This window comes from Acomys minous (assembly GCF_964271855.1).
Source record: "Acomys minous genome assembly, chromosome: 6".
NCBI classification, from domain to species: Eukaryota; Metazoa; Chordata; class Mammalia; order Rodentia; family Muridae; genus Acomys; species Acomys minous.
Genome location: NC_140487.1, coordinates 54550303 through 54576345, shown reverse-complemented (window position 1 = coordinate 54576345; position 26043 = coordinate 54550303). Strand labels below are relative to the sequence as shown.

At 43.1% G+C, this 26043-nt stretch overlaps 1 protein-coding gene across 3 annotated transcripts in view; it reads right to left on the bottom strand.

The window, feature by feature from the left end:
• Positions 1 to 26043, bottom strand: part of CPVL (carboxypeptidase vitellogenic like) — a 110870-nt gene that overhangs the window by 45381 nt on the left and 39446 nt on the right. For 2 of the 3 annotated variants that reach the window (XM_084786334.1, XM_084786333.1), the window contains exons 8-11: positions 22089 to 22211; positions 21525 to 21656; positions 17006 to 17104; positions 15244 to 15417 (exon numbers count right to left, since the gene is read on the bottom strand). In XM_084786334.1, coding sequence (XP_084642460.1) covers positions 15244 to 15417; positions 17006 to 17104; positions 21525 to 21656; positions 22089 to 22211 — 528 coding nt within the window. The remainder of the gene's footprint in view (positions 1 to 15243; positions 15418 to 17005; positions 17105 to 21524; positions 21657 to 22088; positions 22212 to 26043) is intronic. The other variant, XM_084786335.1, reaches the window with a different exon arrangement.

Here is a 26043-nt window from a genome sequence, read left to right as displayed (position 1 = left end):
GTGGTGATGGTGGGTGGTGGTGGTGACTTGAGAATGCAAACAAAACGCAGGCACTAACTTTTTGCATCCTGACTCTACAGTGTCTGACAAGTGACTATTTAACATATAGACCAACCATATCAGTATCCTAGGCCCAATCTAAACATTTAGTATGAGTAAAGCTTATTGTTTTGTTTTGTTTTTAATTTTTAAAAATGGCATTTTATTGTATCCTTCCCCATCCCAGTGGGTGGTATTAGACACTGCTTTGAAATCCACTGAATCTCATTGAACGGTCCAGTCCTTTTGAACAACTGCATCTTTCCCGCCCCCCCCCCCCCCCCGCCCCGAAACAAATGCTACTGTCTTTGTAATCTTCCTTCCTAACTACCTTCTCTCTGCCACACTTGGATGATTCTAGTGTCGCCCTAACAACAATATGCTTTTTAATGTTCTTAGCATGAAATATGTTCAAATAGCAAAGTAGAACCCTGACAAAACGGCAGCACTCACCAAACAGAGCAGCTCAGCCAAACAATGCATGTAGCTGAATGGTTTGATGAAATAAGAGAATAACATTGAACACTGGCTCACATTTTGAGCATTTTATGCTACTTAAATTTAAAGAAGAAACATGGAAAGATGCTACCTACATTCAGCCGTAATCAAATTCTACTTCATAATTTATGGGCATTCTCTTCCTTTTGTTTGTTGAAATGCTTAATAATTAAAAAAAAGGCAAGGCCTGGAGATATACCTCATAATTCTTCCAGCTCATTCCAATCTTTACTTGGATTGTGATCAGCACATGGAAACAGGTAACCTCACTTCACAAGGGGCCAGCAAGGAGAAGTGGCTTGGGGCAGCTGCTTGTTGGCAGTAGGTTATGCTACAATTACAAGAAAACGAATGACCCAGGATGAGCATTCTTCTCCTCCATTTCTGTTCACTGGGAGTCACCTTCTCCTTCCTGAACTTTCTCAGGAAACAATATTGTCACTGTCTTCAGAGGGCGTGGAAGAAGTGGGTCCCATAAGTTTAGCGGCAACAAAGTCTTCTCTCCTACCCCATCACAGTGGCTCAAGGGATGCCTGGACCCAACCAACAATTAAAGAACTGGATCATTTAAATGTGGCTTTTTTCTTACTTTGCTAATCATTCCTCAGACCCTGACTCTTGGCCCTAGTACCATTAACATGTGTCACCAGAAGATGTTCCTAAGGAAATACAAACCCTTAACATGAGCGTTAAAACAAGCTAAACTAGAAAGATCAACCCTTTCAACTTCTAAGTCACATTCATTAATCAGGGTCTACTTAGCCCTAAAGGAAGCTCTTTTGAGAGCCTTGACATGTAAATAAAACACCAGTGACCTGGGTGTTAAGGTTTTAGGCTGCAGTGAAACCGCGAAACATTAAGACCCAGAATTCTGAAGATGCAATTAGAGGACATTTAATGGGCTGTAGAATGACAAATGACAGGGAAATGTAATTTTATATTTACAATTTCCTGACTAGATGAACTTTTAAACACAGCACCTTAAACCCTATCCTGGGGCCACTTAGCTTTTAGAAGCACACGTTCGTTTCGGGAAGAATGGTCATGTGGCTAACACACTTTCTTAAATGCAGCACTGCTAGCTGGCATGCCAGAGAGGAGGGTTCTAACTCAAGGGCAGTGGGTAGGGTTGGGCCCCACTGGCTTCTTTGTAGTCATCTGCAGCTCCTATTTGTTGAAATGCTGATTTCACACAGAAATACGAACACAGTCGTGGCTGTCTTTGGATATGTAGCCCAAGCCCTTTCTGGGGAGATGAGAGCCACCACCAGATAAAGCAAAGTTGAAAACGTTTTGACACCTTTCCTGGAACATGAGCACAATGAAATGCCTTTTTTTTTTTTCCACAAAGAACCAAGGAAGTTTCAAAGCCCATAGCAGTCGCCAATTCTACTGTTTTAAAATTGGGATACAGCCTCTAAGCTATGTGTGCAAGAATATTTACATTTGACTTGTTTGTAAATGCTGTTAAAATGAGGAAGGAATATCATATCTACTATAAGGGCAACATTAATGCCATATTCTATATGTAGTGTATATTCTGCAGGTAATGCTGTGGTCTGTGAATGTTCTGTGAGAACTTGTCCTCCAGGTGACTTCACTTCCTCCTGTGTTCTGGGAATGACCATGCACTGACATAAACTAGACCTGCCAACAGTCTCCAGAAACTCCACTGGAGCGATTAGATACAATTAACTCCCAATGATGATCTAAGGTAAAAACAACTTCCCTGGAGATTCAGCCTCCTGGACCCAACCTGCCTGAAGGTCGACATTCCTGTGACCCACAGCTTTCCCTTGAGATCCAGCCTCCACCCAACCTGCCTGAAGGCTGACATTCCTGTGACACACAATCCCCGCTATGGTTTTTTCCTTACTTCCCTGTGAGCCCCCCCATCCTCCAATTATAGTCTTCCCTTATAAACCCATTACCCTTGAAGCTCCAGGGTCACTCTCCTATCCAGCTGTGTCAGAAAGGATTGTGACCCGAGCTCTGAGCCCGTAATACAGAACCCTGTGTGTGTTGCATCAGTATCGAGTCCTGGTAGTCATTTCCGGGGGGATGGGGGGGGGTGTCTTGCAATCTGGCCAATCTCGGTATTACACTACAATATAAGGTGGTAATTTATTTTTACTTATATTTGTGAAGACTATTTACTCTAGGCATGAACAGTCCATTCTTTCTGTCACTCCACCCTTTATTTCCTCCCTTCACTCTTTCGAAACTCACTGCATGCCACTAGATGCTTATTGCTAGGACAGACAACTGCATCAGTACCAGGCCATGGCTGGGTGAGTGCTAAGCTCCCCAGCTCCCCGGGGTGCTTCAAATGTAAAGGGAGTCCTGGGACTCACAGCTGCAGTGGAAGCAGAGCTTCAGGACAACAGGAAAGGGAAGATTAAAGGAAGCAGAGTGTATTAGCGACATCTGCAATGCATCAAGACTTTGATCGCTTCCTTTGTTCCCGTGACAATGCTTTTTCCATTTATTAAGGGTTATTGAGTTGTCTGCCATGCGCCTGGCTCTGGGCCAAAATATGAATATAGAATGGTGAATAAGGGGGCACGCAGATGCCCCGAGAATGCTTATTTTCTGTGAGATAAAATACATTTTTCACAGATCTGAAATAAAAGGGGAGGGGAAAAAAATCTCAAATCCCAAGAACTTTGACTTCTGCCCCTGACTGACCTTTAACACCACCACTAAAACGATGTAATCGTGTATAATTTACAGGGTTAATCAGATGCCCAGCACTTGGCATGTACAACCAGGCACAAAAAAATATCATGCTAGTAGTTACTTGCTATTTTGGATTAAGGGATCGTTTTGCATTAGTGGGGGAAGCTTTTGGAGGCTAGAGTGGGATCTTTTCTCCAGCACACTGCCCCACAATTCTTTGCATCAGCTTGAGAGGATTTCAGGACATTTTCCCACAAAGCCGTCCAAATGTTTAGAATACAACAAATTAAATCTCTGCATAGCAGTAATCAAATGTGCTTTCATTAAAATTCATACACACACACACACACATACATGTGTGTGATACATGCTGGAGAATACATAGAAACATAGCTGTAAGTTTGGAAGCATAATAAGAAATGTAATCACACATGTACCATCCATCCACCTTACTACATTGACCTATGAATCCAGGAGTCTGCAGCCCCGCCCATTGAACTCATGAGCATAGCCTGATGGGAGGGCCCAGCTCTACCAATCGTCCTGGCAAGGACTACACAGGAGACGCTCCAGCCTTGCCTTTATTTTCTTACAGTTCAAGATGTCTGTGGGGAAATCAGCCCTGCTTCTCAACATGGTGGGGCCAGTGTACCAGGGGAGCTTCAGCCCCACCCTGTGAGGTCAGTATGCCAATGAGCTTCGACTCTACCTGCCCACTTAGTGAGGACTCTACAGCCACTGCCCCAGGGAACACAGTGCCGGTACATCTGGGGGTCTCTAGCTCCGCCCATTGTCCTGACGAAATCGTGTGTGTGTCTGTGAGGCTCCAGCCTGTGCATCATACCAATGCAGTCAGTGTACTCAGGGCACTTGAGCTTCTCTTGTTGCCCTAATGGGGCCAGGATGCCCATGAGGCTTCAGCCCCAGTGTTCTTAGGGTTGCTAGTAGGTTCAAGCCTTACCAGTCACCCCAGTGAGGATTATGGGTCCGCATGGCTTCAACACCCCTCCCTTCCTGCCCTAATGAAGACTATGTGTCCATGAGAATCTAACCATGTGTGTCACCTAGGTGGGACCAGAGTCTCTAGGAGGCTCCACAGCAGAGTCAGATGATAACCATAACATAATGTGGAAATACTAAAGGAAATCGAAGGTGAAATGCTAGATATGAAAAATACAGGAAGTCAAATAAAAACTCTGTGGAAAGGCCTCACTAAGAGATGGGGGAGGGGATGGTCAGAATATATAAGGAAGACAAGATAGAGGGCTTGGAACACGCCAACAAGAAGGAAGATAAATTACTAAGAAAGTATCGCTAGACTGTCAAGACATTTGGAAAACTATGAAAAGACCAAATCTAAGAACCAGGAGCGTAAAAGAAAGTAAAGCATTCCATTCCGAAGGCAAGGAAAGCATTTCAGTGAAATGGCTGCAAAAGTACCCACAAAATAGGGAGAGATGCCTGTCAGGATACAGAAGGCATTCAGGATACCAGACAGACAAGATCACTGCCTTAGAATTAAGCTACTAATCTATGTGGGAGAAAACGCAGGCATGAGCCGCCGGCCAGCCTACCCAGTCCTGAAGTCAGAACACTGAATTCTGATGAGGTGTGCCTAGCCGGCAGCTGGCCCGCGCACGAGTCCGAACTCTCCAGTCTCCTTTCATGTGCTTCTTCCTCTTAGAGGCCCTGGTGGGAAGAGTGCTTACCATCTAGTCCCAGGTGATGTGCCAGCCAGTCACAGCAATAGGTTTCCACTGTATAAGGGGATGCTCATGTGTCATAAAGCAGTCTCTGTTTCTTAAAACCCTCTCCGGAGTGGTTAGGTTTACTGACCCACGGGCGTTGCTGTCATGTCAGGGGACATTCCTTTAATGGTGACAAATTTAGAACAAAGAAGTAATATTGACCGTGGCAAGAGAGAAACGCCGACTCACATGTAAAAGAAGATCTCCCGGAATAGCAGCAGATCTGTCAACCGAAACTTTGAGAGTCCAGAGAGCTTGAAGCGATGTTTTGAAAGACAACAGCTAGGACTACCCCCCCCTCCCCAAGACCTAGCAAAGACAACCTGTTTTTAAGAGGAAACTTTCCATGACAACAAAACAGGCTTAAGAAATTCATGACCACTAAAGCCTACAGAAGACACTTGGAGACTGAAGAGAAAAAGACAGACGCATTCATGGGGCTATGGGGAAGAGTAAACCACTCTTGTAGAACAGATAAACCGGAAGACTGCAGATAGTACCTACCACCCACGCCCACTCCAAAGGACAGGAAACCATACGCTGCCTTCAATAGTAACTCTGAATATTGATAATCTCAATTCCCCCGTCTGGAGACAGAGACTAGAAAATTGGATTAAAATGTAGCAGATTGGATAAAAAGGTTAGTGTCCCTACAAAGAGGCAGCTAAGTAGATCCAGGCCACGGATGTCAGCCAGACAATCTGAGTTCTGTCCTTGGAAGCCACGTGGTGGAAGGGAAGCACTGCCTCCCACGAGCTGTCCTCTGACCTGTCCACATAAGCCTGGCAACCCGCTGCCCCCCCCCCCACCCAGCAAAATAAATAAATTAATTTTAAAGATTAACAGTAAGATTCCTCTGTCTGTTGCTGCCAAGAAACACATCTTATCACAAAGAGCACATAGGATGAAGGAGGATATTGAAAGCTATCCCAAACAAGTAGACCCAGGAAACAAGCCCGTGCTGCTGTTTCTAATATCTACAAAACAGCCTTGAAACCAAAGCAAGATAGAAGGGATGAATAAGGTCACGTCATACAGCTTAAGGGGGAAACCCATCAAGGGGACACTACAGTTCTGAACACGTACAATGAACACAGGTGTACCTAATTGTTGCTAACATCACAGGTCAACCCAACACAAGTCACCATGGTAACTTTGATGCCCTACTCAATAGTGGGGAGCTTAGCTTGTCATAGGAAAAACAGAAAGCCAGGTGTGGTTGGTGCCATAATCCCAGCACTAGGGAGGTAGAAGCAATCAGAGCTCTGTGAATTCAGGACAAGCCTAGACTACTTAGCAAGATCCAGGCCAGTTAGGGTAACATAGCAAGACCCTGTCTTATAAAAAGCAAACAGTCAAATAAAATCAATTAATAAATGAAAATAAAAGCACAAACATCTGAACTAAATGTCATCAAGGATCAAATGGCCTCCACAGGCCGTCCAAACAAACACTGTAGAACACGCATTCTTCTCGGCAGCCCATGGATCATTCTCCACTTAGACTGAGTATTAAAACACAAAGCAAGTCTGCCCAAATACAAGAAAACTGAAATCACTCCTTAGACTCTGTCTGTTTGCAATGCATCTTTGGGGAAACTATAGAACATACACGAAATTGCAGAGATTAGATAAACACTGCTGAGTGCTGAAGGAGTGCTTGAAGAAATCAAAGAAGAAGTCGTCTTTAAGTTCCTAGAAACTGGCAATAACCACAGAGGAAATTAAAAACAATGCACATTATAATGAAAGAAGTCCTCGAAGGAAGCTTATCACTGTAAGTGCCCATGTTAAAAAATCAGAGAAATTGTAAATAAATTACTTATTTATGTGCCTTAGGGCATTGGAAAAACAAGAACAAGCCAAGCCTCAAATCAGTACATGGAAAGTTAATAATGAGATCAGGACAGACATTAACAACATGAAAATGGGAAAACTAAGACTGACGAACCCTTAGCCAAGCTAAACAAAAGGCAGACAAGCCTTAAATTGACAAAATTAGAGATGAAAAGGAAGCCATTGCAAAAGATACTAATGAAATTCAGAAATCACTAGAGCATACCTTAACTGTATATACTCCATAATTTGGAAAACCTAAAATAAAAGGACAATTTTTAGGTGAAAAGATGACCCCAAATCAAATCAAGATAAGACACATTAAACAGATCTATAAGAGCAGTGAGACCAGTAACGTAAAAACAATTCTTCCAGCTAAAAGTAAGCCCGACCTACACAAACTCATGGCTGAACCCATCAGCCTCCAAAAAAACTAACTAGTGTCTCTCAGAGCATTCTGTAAGGCAGAAAAAGAAGGGACATTACTAAACTCCTCTGACAAAGCTGGCATTATCCCCACATCAAAACTGCATAGACAGCAAAGAAAACCAAAGAGTAATCTCTCCGATGAACATAGCTGGAAAAAAAAATCAACAAGACACATGCAAAGCACTTAAAAAAAAAAAAACAGTGAGAAGAGTGTTCATCCCAATGGAGTTCTCTTTATTCTTGAGATTCCTGATGGTTCAACATATGCAGAACAATAAATGCAACACACTGACAAATGGGCTCAAAGACAAATGGTACAAGGTCATATTGATGGATCTGCATCTATCAGAAAAGGCTTTGAACAAAGGCCAGCATCCTTCCATGATACACTACTGGAGTAGCCCAAGGATTCCGCATCTTACGACAGAGTTACCCACTCATCCTTGCTTATTGTTGCTCTGTTCATAAAGGCAAGGAAATGGAATCTATCAACGGATGAATGGATAATTATACACAGTGAAATCTCATTCAGCCACAAAGAGAAATTAATTTATAAAATGCTTAGGGAAGTAGATAGAACTGGAATTTTCATATTAAGTGAGGTAACACAGGCTCAGAAAGATAAACACAGAATGTTCTTTCTCATATGTAGATCTTAGCTTCGTGTGTATGTGTAATATAAAAAGTTTAGAAAATATCAGTGGTCTACACCTTTGCTCCCTTGAGTTAAGCACTGGCTTCTTAGGTACATCAGCAAAGCACTCACAATGAAAGAGGGCAGAGATCAAGGAGAATCCACCAAAACCAAGGACAGTGGACCATGGCGGACACCATGGAGAAAACGCAGACAACCTTGAGAGTGATCTGTGGAAGGAATGCTTACAAAGCTCAGTCACTCAAAGACAAGTCAATCAATCCGCGGACAAAAAAAAAAGACTTTACATAAAAGTTCTCCAAAGATATAAAAGCAAGCAAAAGCCCCCAGCACCATCAGTCTTGAAGCAAGTACAAAAACAACTCCTAAGCTCTCTTTTCAGTCCTTCTATTTTACCCATGATGATTTTGCTTAGATACATAGTAAACATCCTTTCTCCTGTATGCTTTATTCAACAATTTTTTAATTTGATGCCATTTGTTTATTCTTAAAACTGGTCTCATTGTGTTTTAAAGATACTTTTACATTTATTTGCTTGTTTAGCTATTTGTTTGGGGTAGTATGCACATGTCATGGTGTGTGTCTGTCTGTGTGCGTGTGCGTGTGCGTGTGCGTGTGTGTGTGTGTGTGTGTGTTGTATGTGTAGGTCAGAGGACAACTTGCAGAACTTGGTACTCTTTTTCCATTATAAGTGTCCTAAAGATCAAATTCAGGTAGCCAGCGGGTTTTTGTTTTGTTTTGATTTTGCCTGTTGAGTCACTCACTGGCCTAGCTTCAAGATATTTGATAGGTCTTACTTTATCTTGTAATTTCATTTTACATATCAAGTATTCATTGCAGTTATTTTATAGTCTTTGTATCGTGATTCTGCTTATCAAGCATTTTTGATGCTCCACATCTGTACATTCTGTACAGCAGCCTGTTTATTTGTGTGTTAAGTGGTTTTTTAAAAAAATTATGGACTGTGATACTTAATATTTATTGTCAGTTTGTGTTTACACTCATCTCTCGGTATATCTTTCAGGGAGAGGTTTAACTAAGAAAGGGAGACTCACCCTGAATTTGGATGCCTCCAGCCAGTAGGCTAGGATCCTGGATCAAATAAAAACAAGAAAGGAGAAAACCAGATGATTGCTCAGATGAGGACCAGCATTCTCCTCTGTTTTCTGATGCTTGCAGATGAGCATGGTCTAGCTGCTATGGGCACGAGCCATTCCTGACAACAGGCTTTTCTTGACATAATAGACACTGTCCTCTCAAACTATAAGCCTAAAGATGTCCTAACTCAAGGGACTCCCATTTTTCTCAGGTGTTTGGTCAAAGAGAAAACAAAGCGTGAAGAATTTGCTGCTGGATATATCTGACTCCCCTTTTTCATCTTTCCTCTCTCCTTTTTTTGTTTTTTGTTTTTTGTTTTTTTTTTTTTTTTGTTTCTTGTTTTTGTGTTTGGAGACAAGGTCTCTCTATGTAGCTCTGGCTGGCCTGGAACTTGCTATGTAGACCAAGCTGGCCTCAAACTCACAAAGATTCACCTGCTTCCGTCTCCCAAGTGCTGGGATTAAAGGCGTGCCTACTGCGCTTTGCTCCCTTTCATTTTACAGAGCTGAGTTTTCCATGGAATGCTTTGTTTTCTTCCTCTTTGAAAATCTGATTACACGTTTCTTGTAAAACAGATCTACTGACAGCAAATTCCTCTCTTTTATGTTTGCCTCAGAACACCTTGCACATTCAGTTAGCTACTTTGTTTTGCATTTATCCTGTCTGAAGTTCTCTGAGTGATTTACAGACGGCATTACTTTGCATAAATTTTATGTAATTGCTTCTGTTACTGTTTAAACATCTTCCCTTTGGTAATATCATTGCGTGAAAGTCACTCTTTTCTCTTGTCACATGGAGGCTAGTCATTATTCTGTGGGGTGGTGGGAGCTGTCTTGGCCCGGCTCACCTGTCCCATGTCATACTGCCACATTCTTAAACTTAGTGATGCTTTCCTTAGCAGTACCCAGTCCGCTGAGGAACCTACCACAACCATTTCCAATTTCTTTTCTGGCATCTTCATCACTAACATTTCTGTCTTCATCCTTACAATTTCCACATCTCCATGTCCACTATCCACCTATTGACACATTTTTGTTGTTTTCTATGAAAGTCCTGCATCCTCTATTTTGTTTTTAAATTCCTGGTCTGGAAGATTGCCATTGTTGCCGAGTCTCATTCAGGTTCAAATGAGTATTCAGTGTCTTCAAACATTATTATTATTATTATTATTATTATTATTATTATTATTATTATTATTATTATTATTATTTATTATTTTGCCTGTGGACGTGCTTGAGAGGTTTTGTTGAAAGTTTCACACTGTGCACTCAGGAGTAAGAAGTGCAATAAATAGGTCACTATATGCAGCTCAGACTCTGGAAACGGAAGTGCTTCATGGTCTCTGTCTGTTGTCTCTGTCCTGTGCTTATGGACTGTGAACTTGACAGTCCTGGCTGCCCCTGCCACTCCCTGTGCATGTCTAGATGGGGCTGCAGACTGAGGATGGTTCGTTCAGTTTAGCCCTTTTCAGCTTTCCGATGGTGAGAGCATGATGTTCATTTGGCAGAAACTCTCCTTCCATGTTTGGATTTGATCTGTTCCCAGGCCAGGCAAACATACTACAACATTCTCTTGCAGTGCTGTAGTGAAAGCACTCTATAGCTTCCGGCCAACCACGCAGATGATGAGGCGACAGCCACCCAACAGTGCACCACAGGACCAGTGGTTTGAGTTATTGCACTTTGTGGCTTCATATCCATTGAAAAACAAAACACACAGACTGGTCAACATTTAGTTAGAGTAATATCGTGTTAGATGACTTTTCTCAGCCCCAGACAATTGTGAGTGGGTTGAGAATGTTGAAGGCAGGCTGCACTGAACACCGAAGTCTCCCAGGTGTATTAAAAGCATTTGTAACTAGCATAGTGTTTAACCTAGCACAGTTGGTGGGGGAGGAGCTCAACCGCACCTTACACCAAGGAGAAGCACCAGCAGATTATGATCCAGCTCCAGGAGGTTTGGTGCTGGGAAAGCGGTTGCCCTAGAGGCCAGATCTTGTTAAGGGTTCGTCACACCGTCAGGCTTCAGAATGTTTTCCCTGACCCTTCCTTGACCACCACAAATGTGAGGGAGTTCCCTCCCCCAATAGTCACTGGAGAGCCTGGATGAACTACTGAAAGTAAAATTCACAAACATGTACAGCCTGGCTTGATTGGGTCCCTAATGTTTTGGCTTCTATACTGGCTCCTTGTACTGGCCTCAAGCCATGTGCCAATCACAGTCTCATTTCCTGCCGGCGCCCTGTTTCTACAGAGATCCCTCCTCCCAAGGTTATGTTCCAGACAGGGGTGGAAGCTCTCTTTATTTTCCTCCAGTTTGGAGTAGTGGCTTGCTCCGTGACCTCATTTTATTCACAATTTTGAGAAGAGCTCTCTCCCTGTAGGAATAGTATGGTGACTTCTAAACTTCCCAAGTTCTAGACCAGAAAGTGGGACTATGGGAGACTTTTTCTGCATTTGTATTTTGGAGGTTTTGGGTATAAGCCTGTGTGTGTGTGTGTGTGTGTGTGTATGTGTATGTGTGTGTGTGTATGTGTATGTGTGTGTATGTGTGTGTGTATGTGTGTGTGTGTGTGTGTGTGTGTGTGTTCATGTGAATGTGGAAGTCCAGAAGCAACGTCAGAAGTTAGCCCTTGACCCCCATCTTTTTTGAGGAAGGGTCTCTTTGTCCCTTGGAACTGCATACTCCAGGCTAGCTGACAACACACAATTCTGGGGATCCTCCTGCCTCCAAATCTCATCTTGACTTAGGAAAACTGGGACTGCATAAACGTGGGCTCTGGAGATGTGTACTCAGGTTCTCACACCTACACGTGTGTTACAGGTGTTTTACCCACCGAGTCACCTCTCCACCCTTCTGATGTCACTTCTTTACTTTTATGTATAGTGGCTTCTTAGATACTTAGGCTAAAAGTTCTTGGTAATAGGCTGTGGTTACAAACACTGTCTATCCACTGGGGACAGTTTTAAATATAATCCCTCTTAAACCTCACAAGAGCTCACTTTTTCCCCCTCCCATTTTATAACAAGGAAACCAAATCACAAAGAATTAAATAGCCATTCCAAAGGAGCATCCATGAGTTCACACTGGTTTCCCTGAGCCTTGAGCATATGCTCTGGACCGCCACGGTCCTTTATTACATGGCCCCTACAAATCCTGACAAGATCCTGACCTGATTTAATCTTGAAGAAATTGAGACCATTCAAAAGATTATTCTAGATGTATCTCAGTTTACCATTCCACCATCCAAAATCTTGGCATCTGCATCTCCTACAAGCATGGTTGTGTTTTCCGTGGTTTGCACAGAAACTGCTGTTCACATAGAAACACACCTAAACACCATCACAGACACTCCTGAAGGCCTTTCTCATTCCACCAGAGGTGCTGCACATAGGCCGAAGTGAAGACAGTACTGGGAAAAGACTCCTGTGTTCTTACAAATAGAGAGAGACAGGCTCACTACTTTCTATGACAAATGAGAGCTGAGTCTTACATAAATAAAACTTTAAGGACAGTAATGTCTTAAGCCAATCTATGTTGTTCTGATTCTGTTATATACACACTGAGGTTCACCATCAATAGCAGACAAGCCAACAGCAACCGCTGCCAGGAGGTTTCTGCCAGCTGTCTCTGTGAATGCGCGGTCTGTTCCACAGCCGCCCCAGCCAGCCAGCGTTCAGATCGACTGTACAGTTTGTTCTTTCTTTATTGCAACATGCATTATCTGCACCACTAAACCATTTTCTTTTGCTGGAGACTGATTCAGAATTGAAACATACAGAGAATACTCATATTTCATTGGAGTTTACATTTGTAGGTGCCAGGGTCTGAATATTTCTGTCTTTCACCCAAAACACATGTGTGGATACCTAATGACCAATGTGAGGACTTGGAAAGTAACTGAATCATGAGGCCGGCACTCTTGAGAATGAGATTAAAATCCTATAAAGCAGCATTTCTCAACATGAGGGTCATGACCTGTTTGGAGGTCAAAGGGCCTTTTCAAAGGGATTGTATATCGGATATTTACGTTACAATTCATAACCATAGCAAAATTACAGTTATGAAGTAGCAATGAAAATAACTTTATGGCTGAGGGTCACCACAACATGAGGAACTGTATTAAAGGGTCACAGCATTAGGAAGGTTGAGAACCACTGCTCTAAAGGAATTGTAGCTTCTTCTGCCAGCGAGGACCCAGCACAAAGGCAACAGGAAGCTGATCTCACTCCTACCACAGAACAGCACTGTCTGGCGCCATGAGCAGTAAGCTTTTGTAGAATGGAAGTTAACTGCTCAAGTATTTTATCACAGAATCCAGGAAGAGCGAGACGGCTGAATGGGTTATAGGGGCAACAAAGGGAGATGCTGAAATATCCAAATGCTCTCTAGTCAGTATGTCCCCTTTTAACATCCACCCAGTGATCGCCTTGAGGTGACTGAGGAACACTGGGAACGTTGTATCAGTAGGAATGCTGTGTGTTCCACCCTAACTTTAAATGCTTGCTAAAAGCCTCATGTTCCAAGGGGTCTGTATGCATGTCTGTGTGTGTGTGTGTGTATGTATGTATGTATGTATGTATGTGTGTATGTGTGTATGTATGTGTGTGTATGTATGTATGTATGTATGTGTGTGTGTGTATGTATGTATGTATGTATGTATGTATGTATGTATGTATGTATTACGTATTATGTATTCATTCCAGGGCCCAAATAAAAACCAATACTGGAAATTCTTTTCAACAAAGCCACTTTGGATTTTGTTATGGCATCTTTAATCTTTTATGTATTAAAGCATAAGTGTTAAGTGCTTTGGGGTTTACTGAGTTTGAGGATGATAAATACTTGGTTAGTTATGACAGGTTTTCTGGGTATATTTTTGACATAGCTAACGTTTCTTTTGTTCATTCATTGGTCGTGGACATGTGCTTCAGGTCTGCACCTGCATAGGTGTCAAGCCAAGCACCAAAGACGGCAACAGCATGCCCTAAGGCTCACCAAAGGGGAAAGCACTAAGACAGAAGGACAGGCTAAGAAGAGACAAGTGCCATATTTGCTCAACAAAACCAAAAGCGAAGAGGCTTGACATGTTGGCTTGATGTAAGCAAGGTCCTTTCTTCGCTAGAATGTAAGGTTTCCTGGGGTCCTGCAGGCTATTAGACTTTACACAAGTCTCAAACTCTATGTACTAAGGGAAGGACCAGAAAAGGTGAGCCTACCAGTGGGAATATTCTAAAACACACACTGGTAGCTATGTGTTTGTTCAGAACCTTCCTGTGCCGGAGTGCATGCTGTACACTGAGCATCCCAAGAACCATTCCTAGCCCAGACCTCACAGAACTATATGTTCCTCCTGTTGAAAAGAAGCATTAAAGGCTTGTGGGTGTATAGAAGTAGAATGTGGACAATTTATGAGAGATTAAAATGAAATAGATACATTGAAAAGAGGACTTTTTTGTCTAACTTATACAAGGTGCCTTACAGACCACTGGCTGCTCGGTTTTTGTTCATTTCGGGTACCACACTTACCTCTGCCACCTACATGGAAGAAGCCTCAGTGGGTACAATCCTTCATCACTCCTGCCCCCATCCTTCAGGGTTGCCCTACATACAGCTCATCCCTATGATCAGATAAGGGTGGAGAGAGTGATACAAGGAAAGAAACAATACACAGGGGACTTTTTGCCAGATCACCTGCTCTTATTATTGTCCTTGGTAGAGGAGGACCAAAGACATATAGCTGTGATTTCCACTGGGCCTTCCTGTGGCCAACTAATTGGAACATGTCAACCCTAAACATGGTGCCTGCCTTGCTCTATTCACAAAGAGTCATTGCTCAGTCTAAAGCAAGAGCCCAAAGGGGCTGGGCTTGTGGTAACTAAGGGGAGAATAATCACTGATCAAAGCCAGTGAGAGCAGTTCTTAAGCAGATGCGTTCTTGGATCAACCATGGTGATGCTGCCACTCACCTCATAGGGCAAACACGAAGGACAACTGATTATTATACAAGGCTAGACATCTTTATTTTCCTTTACTAGGTAAGTCTAAGAGCTGGTGCCATGGGGAGTTCATTTTAAGAAACTATTTAAAGAGACTTAAGTCAGAGAAATAAACTATAGAAGGTTATTTCTATTTTACAAATAGAATAGACGATGCATTTTTGAAAGGAAGAAGTAAAATAGGAAGTAAAAGGATGTCCCCTCAGCTCACAGTGGCTCAGGAGTTCTGGGGTGGACACCCCCACCCCAAGCCCTCTACTCACCTTGTAGTGACTCATGATCTCAGCTAGCCAGGGCTTCACCGACTGCACTGTGTCCGCCCGCAGGTACTTCTCAACCTCAGCACCATTGCTGAAGGTCTGGTTTCCCACATGGATGGCTTCTCTCACTTGCGGTAGTGACAAGAATTTCCCATAGTAACTGTGGTCCTCAGGTTCCTGGCAGAAGGCGCATCAGAAGGTGTCATGGCGGAGGACGAGAGGCATGGACCCCTGGGGAAGCTGAGACCCTCTCACAACACATAGCACTGAGAACAGAGCATGACTAAGCTGTTAACTTCTCTTCATGATTGGTATTTTTAATGGGGCATCCTAGGTCAAGTAAGAGAGATCCTTTCATAAGGCCAAACACAGAGAATCGCCTTAGTTTTCAGTCAATATCCAATTTGCCAGAGAATGGATTTTCTTTCTCAGACACTAATCTTTGCAGTCTTGCCATCTAATATCTAATTAGCCAGCTCATGGAAGAGAACATTGAAGAAAGGACAGAGGTAAGATTATGGAAGGCCATCACTCCATGACCTTGGTTCTGCAGAAGGTCAAATGGCTTTTAAAGGACCAAGGGTGGCATAGTGGGTTAAAGCCATGGCTTACTTGCCATTTTCTGCTATTCATTAATATCTCTCTGTCTCACTCCCACAGACCAACTGGTAATAATTTATGGGGAAATTATATTACACGATGCAAAAAAAAATACTTAATAAAAGACATAAAAAACAATAAGTTATCCAGAACCCTTATTAAAAGCCTGCACTTATTAAAAACCAAAAACCAAAATTAAAAACCCTTAATAGTCTCTGTGATAATAATACAGCTTTAAAAAAAGGAACAAATATTCACTTTTTAAAAATCCTCTATGTTATAAAAATACTGTTTAGGATTTCTGTTCAACAATTCTGTGCCTCATCGGCACTTTTTTTTTTTTTCTTTTTGGCTGTGAATATATTACTTTCTACAGAAAACCATTGCAGTCACAAATTCTGCTTTCTGTTTCCTGCCATGTTTTGTTATTGATAGAATATAAATCCCAAACCACAGGGCTGGGAATCCCACCAAAACTGACTTCATATTTTACTTACAAATAGCTCACAAATAAGGCAATTTAAAAACTGAATGCATTGTGCTGTTCAGTAGACACAGATCCCGCACATCCAAACTGCCAAGCTGGCTCTCCTTCTCTTATTCACTTCATTCCACACAAAGGATGTCAACTCTGCCCTACTTTTATGAAAGAAACTACTTGAATGCTTTAAAAAGTGGTCCAGAGGGCTTGAAGTGAGGCCTGTCCTAAATGCTCCAAACACCTCAAGTTAAAAGTAAGACAAGGCAAATATTTTCAGGAGCGTTCAGTAGTGCTGATTACCTAAGCCATCTTAAGTGCCGAACAAGGAATGTGGATGGTTTCACGAGACTGATAGATTGAAGCCTAGACCCAGAACCCAGGGCTGCCAGTCTTAGCCTGCACCCTTTGCAGAGAGAGCCCCCTCTCCCAGGGGCAAGGTCAAGTAGGGACACTGAGGGAAGCAGACACCGCACTGAACTGTCTAGAATATCACATAGCATAGATTACAGGCTAACAAGTCCAGTATGAAACACCCCTCGGAGGTCAGGAGACAAAATTATGCAACGCATGTTACAGACGACCCTCTAGTTTAAATTGAACTACGTTTCCCAAATCAGAGGTAGTTTGGGTTTTCCCCAAAGTTTTAAGCACACATTACTATGTTTTTGAAATTGTGGTCGTTACCGTGCACTGTAAAATGTTGTAGTAATTGGTGCATCCTGTCACATTCTGGAAGTAAGATGGGTCATGGGTTAAGTCTCCGTCCAGTAGCTTATCCAGGATCTAGGTCAGAGAGAGAGAAAGGCAAGGACAGTGTCAGCATCCATCAGGACATTTTTCATTCTTTTTTTAAGGAAGTGTGTATCGATATGTGTGTTTATGTGTGCATATATGCACTCATAGGCATGTGGCATGAATGTACACACATGTGGAGGCCCAAGGACAACCTATCATTCCTCGAGCACTGTACACTGTTTTATTTGAGCCTGGGTCTCTCTAGGACTCACTAAGCCAGGGAGATTGGAACCTGCAACACAAGTCCATGCCATCATGCCCAAGCTCTTGTTTTAACTTGGGTTGGAGGGTTCCGATTCAGGTCTTTGAGCTTGCCTGACAAACATTTTACCAACTGAGCTACCTCTCCAGGGCCTATATATATATATATATTTTTTTTTTAATATTTTTCATTTTACTTTCTGAGCTTTTGCAACAGGCAAATGCCACCCCTCATAGAGCTTACATTCTAGGGAAACACAGGTGTCTTAATGATAATTACATTCAGGGGACACTGAAAAAAAAAAGTTTCATTTAAAAGATGACATTTGAATTATGACCCGTTGGCTGGAAGAAATACAAGAATATAGACAGGAGATAGTAGAAGATAGTAAAACTAGACACTTCCACTTGGGAGTTTGCCTGGTTCGTGGGGTTACTTTTACATGGCCCCGGAAACACTCAGCCACGGTGTGAGCAGAGAGGGCATAGGCTGTGGGGCTGTCAGGTAATCAGAGAAATGAAGACGTAGGGCATAATGCTCATGAAGCACTATGGTTGCTCAATGGGCTGAAAGGCGTTGGAGCTGCACCATTACTACAGATATTTCATCAGCACAGTGCAATACAGGGACAGGATGTGGCAACTGATGACGTATTTTAAGAGGGTCCTCGGAAGGGATTGTCTGATATGAATTCAACACATTCTAAAAAAAAAAATCATCCATCAGGAATGAGTTTAGTATATTATAAGATAAAATTTCCATTATCCTAATGTTTGGTGAGGGAACTAAGACCACAAAAGTGCAGTAACTTGGCCAGGGTACCCGCTCAAAATGGCGGCCATGAGACTCTAGCTCCTCCTGACGTCAGCCTGTACTCTCAACCACACAGTCAGGCTGCAAAGCCTCCCCGATCTCAACACTTCTGGCTGTTCAGCGGCCCTGGGTAGAGATGTGGGGCCTGGGTGAGGGTTGAGGAGGGTAAACTGCCAAAGTCTGCTAGGCATGCTGGAAATTCTGCTCTGGGCCGCATCCAGAGAAATGTCCACACTTCATCTTCACACTGTGGAGATAGATACCTGCTTGTTAAACAATAAACGTACAGATTCACAGCCCAGAGCAGCTGTCTTTCTTAGATTTGCTGGTTCGATGCTCGAAATTGTTCTAAATGCACACATGACTTGTGGAACTCATCCTCAGGAGCTATCCTCAACACCAGTGAGAACGTAGATTCAGCCTCTAAGAGACAGTTTGGTTGTAGGTCAGTTGGTAAGTCGTTTGCTATGCAAACATGAGGACCCAAGTCCAATCCTCAGGAGCCGTGTAAAGATCCTGGGGTCAGGGTGCTCACTGGTAGTCCCAGAGCTTTGCAGATGGAAACAGGTAAATCTCTGGCTTCCCTGTTTAGCTCCTGTAGCATATACCTTGGTGACTCTCAGGCAAGTGAGGGACGTGGCCTCACAAAGCAAAGCAGAGAGTGAAGAATGTCTGTGAAGAGGCCTGACGTCGACCTCTGGCCTCCACATGTACATACATTAAACACTCACCTGTGTGAGTGTGTAAGCACAAGCACATATGTGCATACACACATACCCGTACTAATTCTTTTTTTTTTTAAGATTTATTTATTATGTGTACAGATCTCATTACATGATGGTTGTGAGCCAACATGTGGTTGCTGGGAATTGAACTCAGGACCTTTGGAAGAGCAGTCAGTGCTCCTAACCTCTGAGCCATCTCTCCAGCCCCACTAATTCTTAATTTAAAAGTAAAACAATAGATTTGCCCTCACCAGGAAACAAAACACTTGCTGTCTAAGAAATAATGTAGCTGGTTTAGTCCAGACTTTTGAAATCTACCTTCTAAATGGAACTTGTTTCGCTTCTGTGTTTCAGGGGATTGTCAGAAAGAAAGTAGTAGAAGGAACAAGAGATCAGCCATTTCATTTTACTCTTGTAGAATTGTGAGGATGCCCCAGGATTTTTTTTTAAAGGATACCCAAGAACTATTGTATGAGAGAAAAACACCAGGCTAGGAATCAGGCATACTTAACCCATCCCTATGCCTCACACAATCTACATGTGTCCTTTTATGGCTCATGACTCTCCTCTGGGCCCAACATCCCCATCAGTGCAAGTGTAGTGTTCTCAGCAGCTGTTCCTGCTCTTTTACTAATTGGTTCATCTTTTAAAAAATCAAAACACTGGGTCAGGGGAGCAGCTTAGCTATTAAGAGGCCTCGCTGTTCTTGCTGAGGACCCAGGTTCAGCAGCCAGTATGTGCATAGTGGCTAAGGACCAACTGCAAGTCCAGTTCCAGGGCATCTGATGCCTTGTTCTGGCCTCTAGAGGCACTAGGAATGCACGTGGTGCACACACATACACACACACACACACACACACACACACACACACACACACACACGTAGGTAGACAACTCAGACACATAACATAAAGTAAATGAAATTTTAAAATAAAAGAGACAGAGCATCAAACAGGATAAGTCTATTGGACTAGAGATTTTGATGTTTGTGTCCTCTTGAATTTCAGGATGTCTTAGCATCTTTGGCTAATGTACTAAGCACTGCTTTGTCTTTCCTTTGAACTTTAATCCATCACTCAAGATCTTGGACCACTGATTGGAGAGGTATCCCGTACCTTCAAGGACTGGCAAGGGAGATGTTTTCATTTTAATTTTCTACTGATTTTGGTTTGGGAGAGACTCCTGGACCATCGTCTCATTGTCTCTCACACCACAAAATATCCACACCTTTCAACAGTTTCCCCAACCCATGAGTGCCATGGCTGCCACATCATGTGCCAAGGACATCATTTTGCTTGCTTCCTTACTTCCTTCAAGCCTCTCAGTTGGTCTTGCTCCAGACGCTGCTTAATAATCTCTCTGTGCCTTTTCAAAACCATAGAAAATGTCTCTCTCTCTTACAAACTAATCTCATGCCACATAAAATCTGGTAGTAATTCTCAGCGTTCAAGCTTTCCTTTTCTCCTCATCTCTACCACAGCAGGTTGCCTGAAACCTAAAACCTATCTGAAAGATACTATTAATGCCAGTGAAAGCATGACCTTGCATGCTTCCAAGACAATTCTGCTTCCTTCATGTTTACAACTGCATAAGGCATCTGACTCCACATTTTTGCAGCTATATCCGGTACCCTGACACAGAAAGGAGGGTCTGTCAGCATTCTGCCTAGGGCTGGGACTTCCTTTTCTCAACCCATCTGCAATAGCCTGCTGCTATCAGACTTCATAACAAACCAACCTCACAGAGGGATCTCAGTAGTATCCTGGTACCCTACTTGAAAAATGAGCATCACTTTACACTGCCTTTTCTCCCCAAGTCTGTCTGTCTCCTGTTTTGATCATAATTGGCATAACTGATGCAACTGAAAGTCTATTAACATCAAGCTTTGGTCAGAACAGTCACGGTGACTTTAGGCACAGAGCAAGCCAATTGAGGCCCTCAGAGTCTTTCCCTTGTCTCATTTACCAGTGTGTCACACAGGATGGCAAATCACCGAGGGAAGATTGTTTACTTTGCCTTTACATTGGCTAAAACATACATGTTCCTGTATCTCAGTATCCTAAGTGTAACCTTACACCTTAAACAACCAAAATCCAAAGGAAAACAAGTGGGCAGAGGCTCGAATCACATCATCACTTTCATGTTAAATTGGTAGGTTAACTGTCTAATACTCTTGCTACATTGTGTCTCTTGGAAGATGTCTCCCATTACACTACACTTTGTAGTCCTGATCCTGACACTTGGAGGCATGTGACTTTGGTTACACCCCAGGTCACTTCCCAGCTGAAGCCCTGCTTGTGGACATAACTCTTCTAAATGTTTCTGAGCATCTGTTGAAGCTCAGGCATCCACTTCCCCGGGGGTACCTTGCTTCTGAGTTCCATATGCCATAGAATGCCTTCAGATCCCTCCCACCCAGCAATGAAAGAAATCAGACAGCTAACGAAAGACACAGCTAAGCACACTAGGATGGTCTTGAGTCAAAGTGAATGCAGAGAAACACAGGCGGTACTTTTCTTCCTGCCCACTCATTTCACGTCCTGATAGTAGACAGAGGAGGGGACAGATACCATCCAAAAAGCTGGAGCGCCAAGGAGTGCATCCTGACCCCTCCTCTCCTCAGATGGTTTTAATTGCCCAAGGTCAGCCTAAGGGCCCCAGAACTCACTTCAAAGGCCTCCATCCACTGCTTCTCTTTGATGTAGTCAATGCACTTGCTACACTGCTTCTGGAAGTGCCTTTTCTGCTGCTCATCCAACAAGCCAATTTGGTATAGGAACTCTGCATACCCTCTTATAATCTGGTAACAGAAGGGACACACATGAGCACCAGAGAGACAAGGTTGGGGCGCCCTTTGTTTCAAGAAGAAACATTTTGTGGTGACTTCATGTTTTTTTTTTCTGGGATTGGTCAAGCCAGACAATTATATACACAGGCAGACACACACACACACACACACACACACACACACACACACACACACACACACACACACACCAGAAAAGTCCCATGTGCATACAATACACACATGTGCACATTCCGGCATGGGCAACCAACACAGGCTGAAACAGTAAGTGGACACACTGAAAGGTTTAACTAAGAATTAGATCTGAGTTAAGTTTACATTATCTTCTAATGAGTTAGGCCTCTGAAGTAAGAGGGGTGCTCATTCGACTCAGAGGAATCAACCTCAGTAAGGGAGGGGTTAAGAAAGAAAAATCAGGACACCAACCGACTCCGGGTCAGAGTAGGCATCTCCAATAGCAATTCCCTTCAGGTGGATCTTGAACGGCCTCACGGGGTTGAGGGAGTGGACGTAGTGTGCTAAGGCCGGCACATATTTTCCTGCGTAAGACTGAGAAGGACAGATGTTGAAATGACAGTCCCAAATTGATCCACACACAACCGCAAGGGCTGAACCTGACTGACAGTATTGCCGTTCACCTCTTCAGCTCACTTTGGAAATTCTGATAACAAAGGATCCTACCTCGTGTTTCTGTTCTCCTACCGTACAGTCCTACAGTCCGAGGGACAGGAAGACACACAAATACCGTGTGACATGTGAGCATTCTAATGTCCTTCCCAAACAAAATGCCCTGGGGCACTGGGCACAGTTCTACCATCTGCCAAGTGTCTCTTCCCAGGGTCTTCTATTTCAAGTACTACTAAAGAAGTGGGGGGGGGAGGGGAGAGGGAGAGGACACTGAAGCCTAATCCTAAGACTTAAAGATCTACACAATGATGCAAAAAGTCAAAATCAGCATATGCTAAAGAAATAGACGAAGGGGCAAACAAAATAATATTTTTGGTCACAAATTCTCTTTGAACTTATCTGTGTGTTCCACCCTTTTCTAGCACAGGATCCCTTTTCAAGGCAACTTATTTTGTGGACCATTTTCCTTCTAACAAACACGGTATTTCCACTTCCAGGCTATGTTAGAAAGTGCTATTATTGGCTCAGTTATACAGTTGTAAACTTTTGTGTTACATACCATTTGGTTATTTGTGGGGAGAGGGTGTCAAAGGACTATTTGCAAGAATCAGGTCTCTCCTTCCACCACAGGGGTCCCAGAGATGAAACTTTAGATGCTCAGTCTTGGTCAAAAGCACGTGTTCCTGCTGAGCCCTCTCTCTAGCCTGCTCAGTAATATTTGAAAACACAGTTTTACTGACTCCACCAAAAGTTGCCTTCTTGCCTTGTCCAGTCTATGCAGGTGTAAACCCTATAGGTTCAGAATGAAGCTACCAACCCCACATTTTCCTGCAGCCTCCCTTGCAATTCACGTTAACTCTGTTCTGGATGCTGAGATTGGAAATCTTGGGTACCATTCTTGGTATTTCTTTCCCTTGTACCCCTTAAATTGTCAATGAGGTTTGTCATATCAAACGCATCTCAAGTACAGCGTCTCCTTCGATGTCTTCTTCCTTGCCCTACTCCAAGATGCCCTCGGACTACCTCCAGCCTGGGTTACTGCAGCAGCTTGGGTGCTGGTCTTCTTTAGCCCTCAGCCACAGCCACTCTGTTTTCCAGGCGCTGGTCCAGCTAAAACACCAGCCAGACCATGCCAGTCCCTGTCATCCCATGCCACCTTCTTACTGGGTACCGGGAACGTTCCCTGCTGACACCCGGGCTTTTGTGCTCATTCATCTTTTTACGTGGGATGTTTTTGCCCAAGTGTCTGAATGGTTCACTCCCTCACTTCCGAGCGATGTCTTTTCTGGCCACTTACCAAAATTTTTAATATTCTCGTTTTCTTGTTTTATATCCTTTACTTATTCTCTTAATCCTTAATCCTCCTCAAAACCTCACACTGACTCATCATCTTAAATCGTTGTGCCCGCTCCCATCCTAGAAGATGCCGGAACATGGGTGTAAGAATCTGCTTTGCTTATTTTTGTTCATTGTGCCTGTTGCCATTAGTGTTCAGTAGAGAACTGTGACATTAGCCAGTCCTTGTGCCTCCGGTGAAGGGCACTGCACAGGCATTCACCAGCGAGAGGCCTTTCGCACGTATCTGCACGTCCACTGACTTTCTGTGGCATTCCCAAGGCTCTTCATAGGCTTGGGACATCTAATTTCTCTAAACTGATATAGACTGTCAGCACAACCACAGGTTGAAGACAGCATGAATCTCCCTTCGAGTTAGGACTCAGGACTTGGAGAGGTTAAGCGGCAAGAGTCAGAATCACACATGCTCCGATGACCTGTTCCAAACATCCAAAGTCCGTTCACACTGACAAAGGCAGGTAATTCCTATAACCTATTTGAGATCTTGTTTGCACAGCCCTCTTGAGTGACAGCAGTTAATTGGGTGAAGCAGTGACTCAAAGCACTTGAGGCTTTTATACCCAGGACTCTGTTTCAGTTTCATTATTCCACATAAAGACGGGTTTATATGTCTGAAGTTTGGTTTGTTTCATAGCTGTGGAATATGATCTTATTAGTGGAAATAAGTAAAGGTTTAGTAAATAGATTTCGGTAAGATATTACGTTTTCCTGAGTAACCACTTTGCTGGTCAATGCGTCACCCAGCCTTCAGTCAACAAGGGCTTCTGAAACAAGCCATCTGCCAAGGTCATCATGGTAGATACTCGGGGAGGGACACCAAAATGAACAAAGCACAAAAATGCCCGTAGAAAGATCACAGTTACTTTTAAAGACACAATATGGAAACCGTTGTCTCCAACCCACCAGAGGAAATGTGCGAGTCATGAATAATATTCCCAGGATGTGCACAATGACCAGTGCAAAACAGGCCCACACAAGCACACTTGACACATGAATGACCGATCTCACACTACCTCTAATTATCTTTCTTCATGGAAATTGGTACAAATACTAAAAATGTATGTACTGAGGGAGGGTATCTCTTGGGGTGTCTTCTTGTTACATTTGGCAAATGAAACTTATTCTCTCTGAGATGGAAGGTCACCCTTTATATGGCTATGCAGTCCGTGGTGGTAAATTTAGCCTAAAACACTCAGTATATGGAACCTTCCTAAGAATCGTTGCGTGTGGGATACAATTAGGTTAGAAAAGAAAAAAGACCCTATATACTTAATACCCATGCAAGATTTTGAGGTTCACCCATGAACCAAACTATGTCTCTTACCCTAATATGAGTCCATTTACAATAAGCCTCATTTTCCTGTATTTTGGCAACAATGAAATGAGGTCTGTGCATGATAATGGCATACCTAGCTGGCGGTCTCCCCAGGCTCAGCCACTTCTACAGATCTCATTTCTTCTAGCAAATCACATTTGAGTCCATGGTCACTGTGTGACTCTCAGGGTGCCATGCTGGGACCTGTTTTTATCCATCCCATCCTTGCTAGTGAGGCCAGTCATGACAAACAGGACAAGGAGCTCGAAAATTCTACAGTCGCTGCTAAGACCACTGTGTTATTCAATATTCACCCCACATTCTCATGGTGAGGACAGTTATCTCATGCTTTGTTTCTAATGACTATCACATACTTCCTTGCTTTGTGTCAGTGTGACAGATCCTTCGTTGTCTTGTTCATTCATCATTCCCTTGGCTGAGTGACTCAGCTGTCACACAGTAGGCAATTATAGCCTTATTTTTATGGGAAATCAACACTTTATAGTGATATTTCTATTATTTTTTACATTCCTTGTTGGGATATAGTTCCTTGTGTTTGCCAAAGCAGACGTTTTGTCTGGAATCATTTATTTTTCAGCTTAACTATTCACCTTGGAAGACAACAGATTGGTGAATCAAGTCTATTTTATTTCACCTTCCTCCACTTCTGTATATATTTTAAATGGAATAAAGCTTTGTATTGGGAGTGGGGGTAGTGTCTGCCTTCGGGTTTGAAACAGGCTACGGTTGCTTGTATTATTACTTTGGGCTTGAACATAAAAACACTTGCAGCCAGGCTCAGTGGCACACACCTGTAATCCCAGCACTCAGGGAGGCAGAGGCAGGTGGATCTCTGTGAGTTGGAGGCCAGCCTGGTCTACAAAGTGAGTCCAGGACTGGCAGGGCTGTTGTGAAACCCTGTCTCAGAAAACAGAACAAAACAAAAACAAGAAACAAAGAAAGAAACAAAGAAACAAAGAAGAAAAGAAGGAAGGAAAGAAAGAAAGAAAGAAAGAAAGAAAGACAGACTTATGCCCTTAATGGTGACAGTAATGACCAAAACCAGAGCTCCAGTCACAAGTC